Source organism: Centruroides sculpturatus, unplaced genomic scaffold, assembly GCF_000671375.1.
Source record: "Centruroides sculpturatus isolate CEXI.00-Female unplaced genomic scaffold, Cexi_2.0 scaffold1067, whole genome shotgun sequence".
Lineage (NCBI taxonomy): Eukaryota > Metazoa > Arthropoda > Arachnida > Scorpiones > Buthidae > Centruroides > Centruroides sculpturatus.
In genome coordinates, this window is record NW_019385388.1 from 81959 (window position 1) to 96589 (window position 14631).

At 36.6% G+C, this 14631-nt stretch overlaps 1 protein-coding gene across 2 annotated transcripts in view; it reads left to right on the forward strand.

Moving 5' to 3' along the window:
- The first annotated feature begins 7841 nt into the window (after positions 1-7841).
- LOC111638418 (SWI/SNF-related matrix-associated actin-dependent regulator of chromatin subfamily B member 1-A-like) overlaps positions 7842-14631 on the forward strand; it is a 40875-nt gene continuing 34085 nt past the window's right edge. Inside the window, exons 1-3 of one of the 2 annotated variants that reach the window (XM_023384127.1) lie at positions 7842-8083; positions 9706-9840; positions 9919-9987. In XM_023384127.1, the coding sequence (XP_023239895.1) occupies positions 7931-8083; positions 9706-9840; positions 9919-9987 (357 nt within the window). In that variant the 5' untranslated portion in view covers positions 7842-7930. The remainder of the gene's footprint in view (positions 8084-9705; positions 9841-9918; positions 9988-14631) is intronic. The other variant, XM_023384128.1, reaches the window with a different exon arrangement.

A 14631-nucleotide genomic window follows, 5' to 3' on the forward strand; every position in this document is an offset into this window, starting at 1 on the left:
CGATAATCGATAGACGAGTTCCTTCACTTCTACGATTCTCTCCAATACTCTTTCTAGAATGTAAATTAAATAGAAGAGAATATCGACGACGACGTCGATACCATGGCAACCGCTTTGTTTATTCAAATGTAACCGTGCTACCGGAATCGAGAGGGTGCCTCCCCGCGGGGGCAGAAGGGTTCCAGAGGGTTGGCGATTGCGCGGAACAAATGTAAAGAAATAATCCCACATAAATTAGCCATTTTAAATACCTCTCTAGAAACTGTAAGAGAATAAAATAAGGCGCGATAACGTCTTTTATTTGTACGAAGTGTAGCCAAGTGATATTTCGACGTTTACGTCGGTACGAGACGTTCTCGCGGCATTCCATTTTCCCAGCCACTGGCGTGACTCTTGCCGAAAATAGCAAAGAAGGAAAGCGGATTTTGGATTTTAAGACGGGTAGTCGGAAGATGGGCCGTAAATCCAAAAGGGAGAACCGCCGTAAAAAATGGTGGGAGAGGAAAGAAGAGGCGAGAGATTCGAAGACGTCAGCTTGGTGGCCATATTTCAAAATCGATTGGGAATCCATCTCCGGTCGCCGTTGACCGAAGGCCGATGCCAGACTCCATCTCGTGTCCGGCCACGTTCCGACTTTTTCACGCCAGTAACGGCCGGTAACATCCGTCTCTCCGTCCGTAATTCTTCCCCGGAGAACCTTTCTCGTTCTTCCAGGATGGGAAGGACGGAAGAAGGAACAAACGGGCTAAAACGCAGGCGTAAAGTTTCGACAACGACAGGAATGTTTCGGCCGAGCCCGAAAGCGAAAAATCGCCACTCGGACCGAAAATATCGCTCGATCGATATTCTTTCTGCGGCCGAAAAAAGTTTTAATAATAAGACGTCTTCTTAGAAGTCGGAGCACCGATACGTCCCCACTCGATACGTACGAATAGACAATTATCTCGGAAAAGAAATTATTCTCCTCTGGTTTTGTCGACGAAATATTTTTCCCAAGATAATTACGGTTATCGTCTTAACGGGACATAATAACAGAGTTTTTATATTTTTATCGTCTAACCATTAGGACGGTGGTCCGGTTACCGTAATTCTTTCCAATAATAACCGAGGCCAGGAGCAAATTTTACGGCTCCCAAAGGTGGGATTATTCCGTTTAAACTAAACGTGAAAATTTCTACCGTCGTCTATTGAAAATGGCGCCGAGAAAAAGGTGAAAACGGACTGTGGGAAAGAAGCGGGCTCGATTCTTCGTTTCTCGGCCCTTTTTAAAATATTTTCTTGGTTTTACTCGAGTTTAATCGCGTTTTACCGCTACGAAAAGGCATAAACCATAAATATTACGTCGGACTCGAGAAAATATTTTCTCTTCTTCGAATAATTAAAATTGTTAAACTTTTAAATTAAATTTATTTCCAGTTATAAAAATACAATTTTTTTCTAAAACGGAACGTTCCTCCGTTCTTCGGCCGCGTTAATTAACCTTTATTCTCAATTTACCGGTTGCGTAAACAATTTTGTGGTAAATAATTTCCATTTTGTCTTTTCTCTAGTTTAAATCGCTCGATTCGTCGCCTTTAAAATTTGAGCGGGAAATGCTAAAATTCTCGTAAATCGAGTTTAAGCCGCGCTAATCGGGATTTGCTCCTGGTCGACCGCATTTAATAAATTTAATATTTAAGAGAAACTTTTCCTTTGTGTCGCCTTCGACCCCGGAAACGAAATTCCATTTAAAAATTTAAAATCAAATTCCGGACGTTTTCCTTTCTAACGCTAATTAACGATAATCGGATTGGGAAAGAAATTGTCGGCGGCGCTCGAACAAATTTAAAACCCGTCCACCTATAAAAATATCCGAATTTTAAAATAAATGCCCAATTAACGGCTATGTTTAGACGACTAATTTAATTAATTAACCGTATAACTTGTCTAAAGGCGCGCGATCGGGCCGCCATCTTCCGACGATACTTCGGTATACTTGCGCGCGTAACCCGATGAAAATTCTAATAGTATTAATGAATTAAAAGGTACCGTATTTGATTTAATAATAGTAAGTCGAATAGTTCGAGCGCATTTTCCCACACACGGATTGCCCTATTCTAACGAAACAATAACGGAATTAATTTTTTCGTTTACGAAAACGTCCGCCATTCGTATTTAATAGCGGGAACATTTTAATTGGCCTAGTCGTTTTTAATCGGAATTATTATAGATTAGTCTTTGACGGTGCCGACAGATGGAGCCAGGTAAATTTCCTCTTCTAAACGTCTAAAAGCTTTTAAAATTGTTGGCGTTTAATTAAATATAATTTAAAATTAACTGGTAAATGTCACAATATTTGGAAAAAGGTTTTTAAAAATTCCGTACGAAATAAATAAATTTACTTTCGTACGCTACGAAGAGGTAAGAGCCGGGTGAATTCTAACAACGAACTTGGGAAGTCGATCGAGTAATTTTCGGGGAGTCGAAGAATTTTAAAAAGAAATCGTCGTTAGCCGTTGATTTTGGCGCAACGACCGGTGTGCCGGGTTAAAGGCGGTTACAGATCCCCGTCTAGAGGATTGGTTAAAAAACCAACGAGTTTTTACTCTAAAACCGCCAAACTGTCAGAGTTACGTCAAAAACTACCATCGTATGTTTCATTTTCTCGTTTTGTCTTCTTTCTAACCACGTAAAATATTTCTGGTTTTTCGAAAGTGCTTTTTTAGGCGTATTTTATTGTCATTTGATTCAAAAAGGCAAAATAAACGTATTAAATTTAAGAAACTCGGCTTGCACCGATTAACGTGGGCTTAGTGCGAAATTTGAGAGAAAGGTGTTATTTTTAAGGTCGGGTGGACGGTCCATGCGGCTCACACTTACTTCTACTATTAATGCCGATAAGTTGTTAATTGTTTTATTGTCTGGCCAACGAAAACTCTCTTCCGGCTGAATTACAACGTTATTTTATTCGACTGGGAAGAATGTTTTCTTTAACGTTTAATTAACGACTAGTTTTGTCAAGTCCGATTCATTTTATATTTTAGTCGCCGGTCTCCTCCGTTTTTACGCGGCCTTATTTTATCGCGGATAACGTTAAGTCGAGGACCCGAACGATGAATTTGATTATTATTCGCTTCCGCGTTCTCGTTTCTTGTTTCCTTTCTTCGGATTTAAATGGCTTCGCTCTTTTTATCGTTTTAACCACCGAACACTCGTACTTGGTGGCGGATTTACGTTTTGGCCCGGTCGAGCGGAATTTTTCGGACTTCTCGTGTCTAAGTAGGAACCAATTTTCCACCAGTCCTCCCTGGAGGATCCCTCCTCGGCAGATCGTTGCCATGCCACCCTATCTATTCGTCTTTTCCGTTGTTTTTAACCGGGTTTTTACTTTTAAAATCCCTCAAAACTTGCTCCGATGTTATTGTTTCTGAATTTTAGAATCTTTCTCCGTATTGACGAAGATCAGTTAGATGGATTGCGCCGACCATCGTCCGTACTATTTAAAAATATTTAGTAAATTGCCGATCCTTATAATGTTCTTTTCGTACGATTACATGGCAAACATTCCTCGAGAGATTTAAATGCGGATAGCTGGGAGGCGATGACATTATTTTATTCTTCTCTCGACAGGAAAAAATCGTTGGATTAGTCGAACCAAAGCAAACTTTTCGATTTAAACAGCGGAGTGATAAATCTATGGAACTGTTTTGATAGACGTCGAAATCTCGGGAATACGGTTGGCGCGAAAACTACTTTAGAGCTTCACTTTGTGAGAATAAACCACTTTATTTTACGTTATATTCTGTTCTGTCGCGTAACTTAAGAGGATTTTTCTTGGCTGCGGACGAAAACTTCACACTCCTTATCTTCAAAATTCAAATTCCTCCAGTGACTATTTCTCGCCTGTCTATTCCGAAATAATTATATTATAAATTAGTATTAAATAATTAAAAACAATGCTTAGAGATTACTGCGGGCGACAGTAACGCCAAGCTCGGGAATCTTTCTTGGAATTTAAATATCTGTTCGTATTAAGGCCGAAAGAGATTGGTCGTCTTCGAATCGTTCTTATAAATACTGGATTTTTCTAGATGGCAAGCGGTTAAGTAAGCAAACTGATTTCGTCGTTGGTTTGTTTACTCGAGCATTTACCACCTAGAAGCACTCATTGTTTTGTTAGGTACTGTACATTACGTTAAGTAAACACGTCCGTGTCCACATTAATGCCAAATATTAGGGGAAAAATAAGGATCCGTTGGGAAATAAAACGGATTCGAACGGCATAAATTTCTCAATTCGTTCGCTACAAAAGAAAAACAAAGGTTATTACTTATTAAGAATTTAAATTAATTGCTGTTTCGAACAAAACAATACATTTTACTCCCGCCTATTGTGTGTAGAGAGAAAGACAACGGCATTTAAATCCGGATTTAAATCTCCGGAGAAATTAAGGCGACGAATCGTTAAGCGAAATCCATATTACAATAGTAGAGTTTTTTTTAAAATGTTTTACCAAACCGAATGACGCAACAATACGTCATTATTTACAATATTCGATTGTTCCAATAAAAGTTCCACTTAGACGAAGTAATAAAAACCCAAAAGGGCTGCACGTATTGTTATTAAATTTTGAAATATAGGACATTTCGGTATTACTTTTTAAAAGTAAATAAAATGTTTATTTTCTACAAAATCCTATCGAAGGAATAATCGGAGTGCCTTTTTGATAAAGTCGACTCGGATACGTAATAATTACTTTCTGTTATGGTCGTCGCCGGATACAAATGGGGAGGGGAATAATTTATCGATAACGTAATCTATTTTGGGAGTTACATAAATAAGTAAGTGGAGCGAAACGGGCATAAACCCGTCTTTAAATAGGCCCACGCTTTTATCCGAATGTAGGACGAAGCAGAAATCTCCACTTTATCGATCGAAAGGAAAATGGAATAACAACGCAAAGAATAAAATACATTAGGCCAACTTAAAAAGATGCCGGAAGACGTCTAAACTTTAATGATATAAATACAATCTCATTTATATTTAAGAAGTTCAATTCCTTCTCGTAAAATTTTAGAGGACGGAAATGCCATTTCGTCATCCGTAAATTACGAATCGAAACGAAATTTCGTCGAGGCCTACAGTGGTATAAATTGACCTTTGAAAGGCGATGTAAATTATACTTTACTAGCAGACCCCGCCACGCGTTGTTGTGGCTCAAAATGTATCTATTAATATTATAAATGTATAAAACTTCCCCGTCGGGGGAATTTTTCGAAAAATCTCTTTTTAGTGTACATTCTCTCGACGTACCCCATTAAAACGCAATCAAAAACGCAAAAACCCGCATCTAAAATAGTATAAATAGAAGCGGAGTTCTTTACCGTAAGCCTTAATCCTAACCGTCTCCCTTCAGTGGGGTTGAATTTCGACACGTATACTATATAAAAACACGCGCGTATTCGAATGCGGCGTTGTCAAAATTTGAAAGGAATCGGCAGGCACGAACGAACATTACATTTTTATTTATATGAATAGATAGATGATCCGCTTTAGTTCATTTTCACAGAAAAGCAAACTTAGGGCGTCGTACTCGTAGCGCCATCTGTTGGACATAAAAGCCTTAACCCTGGATGATATATTTTAATTTATACGAATGTTTAACAAAATAATATACAGTCTATGTCCACCCCGAGGTTCCATTCTAAATATTGGTGAAAGAATTTTTGAAATCGGACGAGTAGTTTCGGAGATTACCCGCTACATACAAACTTACTTACAAACATGACCTCTTTATAATATTAGTATAGATAAACAGTAAAATGCTTTGGATTCGGTTACAACCAGTTAACGAACGGAATTTAAACGAAAAGTTTTATAATAAAAAATTAAAACGTTGTTGTAAATTATATTAATATTTGAGGCAATTTTAATTACTGCTTGTTTGTTTATTTGGAGCTTCTTTCGCTGGCAACAATATCTCCAGGACTTGTTTATTTTCTTCGTAGAAAGTTAAAATGTTGTCGTTGAATTTTACACGGTTGCATTTGTATGAAAATTTTGCATATTTATTTTTAACGTTTTTAATTGTCCAATAGGTAATAATGAGTTTGTCGGCATTTCTGGCCCTCGAACGGCTGGTGGACTGTTGGCAGCGTAGCGTCAAAAATACTTCTCCACACGTAATCTTACAGTATCGATACGATATGTTTCGAATTTATTATCAATACTATCAATTTCAAATCCAGTGTGTCGTCGACTCGACCCGAAGAATTTAAGTTCATCCGAGTTGCGTACGTCAATTCATCAACAGAAGTACCGAAACGTAAATGTTTACTTTTTTACTCCGAAAAATCCTCAAAAGATAACCGTGGACGTCCTTGTATTTTCCCTCTCTTCTTTAAACATAGGATGCTAATTGTTGTTTTAAGTCAATTATTATTGTTATTTAAAAATCCGTCCCGCATCTTCTTTGATTCGGCACGTTTTTGCTTAAACTGAGTCGTGAAAAAGGATATTCGACCATTAAAATCACTCAATGAACACTCGGGACAGTTGCTTAGTTTTCGACTTTAATATTTTTGAAGCCGTTCCCTCATTACGGCGATTAAGTTCATTTATGGTATTCATTTACCGTCCCGTAATATAATAAAAGTAATATTATAACAAAAACTCTTACCAAATATGCTACGTCTATTTTCATGCTTTATATTTCTAAGAGAGGCAAACGTGGGAAATGAATTTAACGTTATTCTAATTACGCGATTCCTCCAGACTTCATTAATGTATGAAAACATAACTCGGAGGGACTTAGAAATAAACTATAACTCCTACGGATTCATTTTCGAACTCGACTGCATTCGAAATTACCGATCAGTTTTAAATATAAAGAAGGTATAACACAAAAAGCATAGAATGACTTGAAAGTACTTACACGTAGGTATATTCTCCGTATCCGTTAAAAACCGTACAGTCTATCTGCAAACAATAACAATTTTTATCTGCAAGAAACCAATTGCGTGCGAGAATAATGTTAAAACAGTCGAGGTGTACGAGAGAACGACTTAGGACCTGTATATATTGCATTTGTTGATGCACAAATATGTAACGTTTATAATACAATAAGGAACTCGACTATCTCTACATTTTTATTTTTTGATTTTTGATCAACTTTTATGGCTCCTCGCCCAATTTCGCGGCCCGGAAACTCTTCTTTTATTCGAAACAATACTTAAACTATAAACGGATCTCGTACAACGACTCCCCTTCGTACTAAGTTTCGAACGAGATTAATCGCGAACGATGCTTTAGGGTTTTGTTGCGTAAAATTTACAAGTTACAGGCTGTTAGAACAATCTACAGGCTTTATAATACAGTACTCGCAGCTGGTTAATAATTACGCAATCAAAATTGGTTACAACTATTAGCTGGTAACTCGTTAAACATCTTTTTATTCGACACATTTTGCTTGTAATTTGTAACGAGGCTGAAGAATTTGTGCGGAATTGTGAACCTAAAGCCGCAAATTCGGTGATTATCGCTATTCTTTCGTTTTCGGAATAACAAACTGTGGCGAATGGCGGCCGGTTAAACAGTTTCTATTTTTTACTACGTAAGCTCTGCAAAAAAATGTTGCTTATTAAAAAGTGTGCTTATAATTTAATATACGGTAAAACCTGTGTAAATTGGAATCGCACCGTACCGAATTCTTCCCGTTTAGGCACTCCTCCGCTTTATTCGGATTTCGTTAAATTAGGATTTATGGGGTTGATAAATTGCACGGAAAAAATAAATTAGCCAAAGACGCCTGTTTCTCTTAATCGATAGCAGAGGGCGCTACTAGAAAACATCTCGCGGTAGTGGTTTTTTCGACTGTAAATTAGAATACAGTCGTGAAATCGAAGATTTTTATGAAATTTATTTGGCCGAGCGGTGTCAAAAAATATCAGTTATGGAAGGTGCCGATTTCTATCCGTGGATACGAGTGCGAGTCATGGAAAAGGGAAAATTTGAATGTGGGCGAAGGACGAAGGCGAAAATTCCAGGAAACCAACAAAATGATTTTATCTATAGGCAAGCCAGGGGTGAAATTCCACAAGTACAGGTTATATATTTATTCATTATTAATTTAATCCGACTATAAATTAAAGCGTATATTTCTTGTTCTAGCCCTGTACGGTTCGTCTAAAGCAGTGATTCTCAAACTTTTTCGCTCCACCGCCCCCTTTGTTCCATAAAGTTATACCCAACGCCCCTAACCCATTTTCTCTTGTGTGAGAAAAGGATTGGAAATATTCTTAGGAAAACTTTTCTATGAATCTCACACTTTGTGCCCTTACTGTACATTGTTCTCATCATCTGGAAACCATTAAACGCAATGTTTCCTCTTATCAGCCCCAATTTTGCCTTTGGTCACCGTTCAATACCCTGCCTCTATCATAGATCTATTCATCGCGCCAGAAGGGGGCGTTATTGCTTACTTTGAGAAACGCTGAGCTAAAATAAGAGTCAATGTGTTAGAAATATTCAAGTTGCGACCTTCAATAAAAAATAAGAAATATATAAAATGTTGACATTTTATATATTTTTATATATAAAATCGAATTTTTATATATAGAATTTGTCTGCCGTCGCCCCTCTATATTTCCTTAACGCCCCCCAATTCTCTTTGATCCTTCTACTGCCCCCCTGAAAGCCTCCAGCGCCCACAAGGGGGCGTTATCGCCCACTTTGAGAAACGCTGGTCTAAAGAGTAAACCGTTGACGGCCACAGAGCTGGGCGGTTAGGGTGGTAGCTACGGTTCCGAGGGACCCGGGATCAAATTCGGACGGATCCTTCCGGATAAGTCGAGCCCCATTTCTCGTGACCCCACCACTCCGCCGCGGGCCCGGACTAACCCGTAATAGGATTGCTAAAAAAGAGGCCCTCTTAGTTCCCACAGAGCGGAAAAAGTTTTAAAAAATCTATTGTCTCTTTAAAAAACCTTAAAGCGGGTCCCGAAAACTACGGAACAACTAAACAAACTTTGTGTTACGGACCGGTTTAAAAACAAATTGCGAGTCGTGCCACAATTTAATGATGTAATAAGCTTTTTATTTACTTTTATTATATAACTTATGCCATTTGTATAAGCCTCTGTATAATCACGGCAATTACACTGTAATATACGTCTCGAGAAATCTAGGGAATTTTTGAACAAACGTTTAAAATTTCACTGGAAACATTGCGCGATATTTCTAAATGGGACTACACGTTGTATATTTTTTCGTCAACTTTGTCGCTATTTAGAAAAATGAAAAGTGACCGAAACGTTTTTCCGACGTAAATATTTCTTAACAGAAAACGTCTAGTGTATATTTACGTACCAGACATTTTCTGGTGTGTAAATACACAAATACTGGATATAACTGAAGGTCTAGTTTTAACTACTTTCGATAATACCGAAGTTTCGGTATCTAGGTGTAATTGCAAAAGGAGATTTAAGTGGCATATTTCAAGCGTCACTTAAAGCCTCCTGTAAATAACACCATACATAATCGTATCGGATTTTAGTCTCCTAAGCTGTAACAGCAGTTAAAGTTCGAATATCCAACGTAAGTCTCCTATTGTTATTTCGTACCGAACTTCCGGTAATATCGGTAGTTACTAGATTACAGAAATCAGTCACTAATTTTAAAAATAAGAAACCATCGGAGAGAATAGAAATGAGATATTATATTTAATAGGGCAACTATCTGCAGAAGTTGTTACAGTGTAAGGCGAGCTACCATTTTACAGAGAACGATAAGAAAACGTTACATTCGCTGGATAATCGGCTCAAAGTTTTATTAACAAAAGAGGAATATAGTCGATTTTATTCGGTCTGTATTCGTTAAGTCTCTTTTATTCCTTCAATTATTCCTTCGGCATTCCTTTAATTATTTTCGTTTAAATTCAAGGAAACGGATAATTTCGAAGATGACACTCTCCGAGATGACCAATTCGCCAGTGTAAACGACATCCAGAAGGTAGATTAATCTTCTCTTTTATTCTTATTTTCATTTCTAAAAAATACATTTACAACACAGTACTTATTATTTAATCGCAATCATTCTGTATATAAAACGGGTGTTTAGAAATAATTATTAGATCGAATGCAACCAAATTTAATGTGTAGGCCTATATATTGCCAACGGGATTTCAATTTCGCAAAGAAAAGGTTTTGTTTAAAATTTTCCGATAGAGAAAAATTTGTCACTAATTTCTCTGAAATTTGCATATTACCTAAGTAGTGGAACAACTTTAGAATTTATAAACAGTCTCAAAGCGTGTTCAATTTGAATTATCGACAAGTCACGGTGTTTAAATTGCCCGTTAAGCTTTACTATTAGAGAAATAGCAAAGTTATGCTGCACTCGAGAAATTCCGACGTTCAAAGTCCTTGCGAAAAGGTCCTCCGTAAGATGTATCAAATCGGAAAAGCTGGCGAAAATTTCAACAAAAGGAAATTTCTTCAGGCGGCTGTAGTCGCGCGCGATATCACGACGATTGAGTGTGCCCTACTCTACAGTTGAGGAAAATTTTGCGACGAATATTGCACGCTTAATCCCCACGAGATATCTCGTCACTAATTGTTCCGGTGATTATGCTAGGCGGAAATAATTTGCTATATTATTCATAGCTAGGACGAGGATCGACGATTAATGGTTCTATCAATGTCTGTGGACTGACGAAACTCTACTTGAATGGGTTTACAAACAAGGATGTTACGAGTGTTGACTGCGGTAAACACTCGTAACGTCCTTGTTTGGTCTGGAGAACCTACCAGTGGCGGAGTCGATGAAATTATCGAAAATGATAGTTTGTCGCGTGGATTTTTCTGTGTTTTCTTCACCCGTCTAACACCTAAATAGCTGTTCCCTTGTGGCAGATCGCTCGAGTGTGGCGTTGTCTTATCACCAATTCGATGCAACCTTAGGGATTTTTTGTGAATAGGTCATATCAAATTTGTCGGGCCTCGTCTCTCACTACTCGCCCGCCCCATTGTGAACTTAGCCGAACCCACGATGGATACGATTACGAAATGCCTTATGGATGGACAGAGTTTAAATAAATCTGCCAATTATTTTCTCCCAATTCAGCGAAAGAGCATATAATTCTCTGAAATTTTTAACTTGCTTGCAGAATTAATCAAAAATAGGCTGCACTGAAATACCTATTATTTAGTCCAAACAGGGCTACTAATTGAAAAGATTGATAATTACCTTGAAATTATTAAATTATGCGACGAATTTCGTTTTTATGTTTAGATGACCCGAGCAAATGCGAAGTTGGCGCATTGTGAAGGAAAATTCCATGAGATTTCGACAATTGAAAGAAGAAAATCCTCTTCCTCCCTTAACAGAAGACGACGTTCGACATTCGATCGAAGACGTCAGAACATAATACATTAAATTAATGCATTATAAATTCATTTACTATAGAAACCCTCGACTTTATATAAAATCTCGTCTTTCGATATAAATATGTCGTTAAAATATTACCAACATCCAGGCAATTTTTATAATTAATTACAGTATTATTATTAATTAAAAACTTTTCGTTTATTGGGCTGCAATTTGAAAAAAATTGCAGGTCTATAAATTGCCACTGTCTCTGGCCTTCCTTAATTAATCTCGAGAACGGAGACCAGATGTGGAATGCGTTGAGACAGGATGCCCGATTAACTATAATGTTTCAGTTCAAATCCTTTTCCTTCTAAGGAGTTAGATAGATGACCGGCACGACTCTATTTCTAGCAGGAGAAGTGTGATGTACAGGCGAAAGACACTACTAATTTGAGGTGGAGAGCATATAATTTAAATTAAATAAAGGAAAAATATGATTAAAAATTGCAGTTCGGCATTGTGACCATGTCACAATAAATAATTGCTCGTCACTCTTAGAAATCGAAGGGAAATTTCGCTTTCGTGAAAAATCCTGATTAAAACGATTACAATTAATTTAAAATTTTCTGTATTTATATATTACAACTAGCTGTTACCCGCGACTTCGCCCGCGCAGATTTTTCAAGCAAATCCCATTTATATTCAGTATTTCAACAACCATAGTAATTGTTATACTACCGTTGAGAATGATGAGAATTGCTGAGAATCGATCGAACTACAGTCGACTCCCCATAACACGGGTTCCTATAGTTCAGATTCCTATAACACGACGAAAAAATTGCGACAGTATTCGTACAAACACGCTAAAAAACTCCTATAATTCGGTAAAACGTCATCGCCGACTCGTGTCGCGACAGGATTGGTCGAATCTAGACCAATAGCGGATATTGCACAAACCGTTGAGTTTAAACGAGCAGCGGACCTACTAAAAACCATTTATTATTTAACGTCCATAAAAATTATATGTATATTATTAATGATGTCTCCAAAGTTCAGCGAATTTTTCGCAAAAAAAAATAATTTATCAGGAAGCACGCGAGCGCCATTCGATGACAAGCTCGACGACGAAAACAACCTTAATATATTTAGATAAGTAAATCATAATGTAGTAAGTAGGAAGTAATACCCGTTATTAGAGCAAAAATATATACATAAGTAATCGATGTGCAGACATTATGTCGAAAGGACTAGAATGCATTGAATAATTACGAGTGTCCGCATCGAATACGAACTCGGATTCGTTCTTTGAATTGAATCAGTAACCGCGCGAGTTTACACCATTATTCATTACATTTCTAAACTGAGTTAGAACTCGCATTTAGAAGGCACATTCAAAACTGATTTAGACGAATTTTTCGTGACAGATATAATAAAATCTTTTCAACCGAATTAAAGCGAAAATTTTTTGTTGTCGAGGAAATTTTAACAATCGTGACAATAAGTTAAAAGTCATCTATTCCACACAAGCGAAATCTTTACAAATCTTTATTCGTAAATTTCTCCTTTCCCGTTCTCACAAGCGAAAAAGTAGAACTATATTTCAACATAAGAAACCTAATTAATCTTAAATATTCCACACAGGAGAAGCTTATAATATCCCAGTAACAACAAATTTTGATTAAAACTAACGTTTTCGACCATAATCATGGTCTACTTCAGGCTTTTGACCAGTACAATTAGAATATGGAACGCTTAAAATTACAGTAGAACCTCGATTATCCGGACCTGTATTATCCGGATTTTCGATTATCCGTATTGTTCAAAATAAACAAAAATTTTACGAATTTGCTGATTTGCACTTGGCCAATTACGACACTGTTTATGTACGTGATGGAATGCATAACTTTTTTGTTTCAACAATGTCTCACCCAGCACAGTGGTCGTAAACTCTTAAATATATTTTACGTAGTAATAAAAATATAACTTGACATACGTATTTATAAATAATTTATATTCAAATTACATTATTTCTATGACCAAGGGCGGCGTAAGGCATGGACGACGTGGGCCACCGCCTATGCCTCGCGTTTCGAAGGTTTACGCATTACTTAAAAGCCGCGAACGCGACGAAAAAATTTTACTCGTCGTAAATCGTTAAATAGTTTGTCAAATTTTTATTCATAAAAATGCAGTTTCGACTGCTTTTTATTTTATAAAATCCGTCTTCTCGCGCCACCAGAGGGCATTTTAAACAATAGGTAGTCTGTTAGCGTTGGTCAGTAGTAGTCCAAATTCAATACGAACGTTTGTTTCTTGAAAATTTGATCACGATTTAAATACTGTACAGTATTTATTTTTAATATTACCGATATGTCATCGAAAAGAAAATGTGTTGTATTATCATTAAAAGACAAATTAAAGTATTTGTTTCGATTATCCGAATTTTTCCTTATCCGGACTACCTTCATCCCCAATTAGTCCGGATAATCGAGGTTCCACTGTATTTTAAAATACCGAAACATTTAAAACTAGAAGATAATTTTTAGCCGCATGTGCTGCAATAGCGATAAAAATATCCCTACACCACAAACAATAAATAATAAGATATAATTAATGGTGTAGAAAAGGTAGCTAAATGCTCGTGTTTTTTTCATAGCACCATCAGTAGTAGGGTTTCTCATTTCCCGGTCTTTTGCTTGTCCCGGGATTCCGGGATAAAAGTGAACTGTTTCCCGGGATCCCGGGAAATCCCGGGATAGAATCAATTATTTTTAAGGTATACAAAATATCTTGAAATTAAATGATATAATTATTTTTCATTTTTTAAAGTAATTTTAAAGCTTTGTATCATCCAAAATCATATTAATAATGCTGTGTAAGATATATAATAAAAATTACCTTTGAATTACGTAGAAATTTTCACAAATAGAAAAAATTTATTAAAGTTCGCTAGAAACTGCATACAACAACAACAACAACAAAAATGTTTTGAATTGAGTTAAAAATTAAAAATTGAACTTAGATCAAACTTATAACTTAGAAGGTAATTTTCATTTTTTAAATAAAATATAATACAAAATATTGTAAACTTTTATAAGATTTTAAAAAGCAAAGATGATCAATACTCCGATCACTCACTCTAATTCTTATTTTAGTAATGAAAAGTCTTGCCACCGAGAATGCCCTTTCCGATTCAATTGATGTGATTGGAATAGTGTTTAATGCATTTAAGAGAAGACAGATATAATGTGTTTTTTCACCTGTAGCCTGGAAGATTTCGAGTTT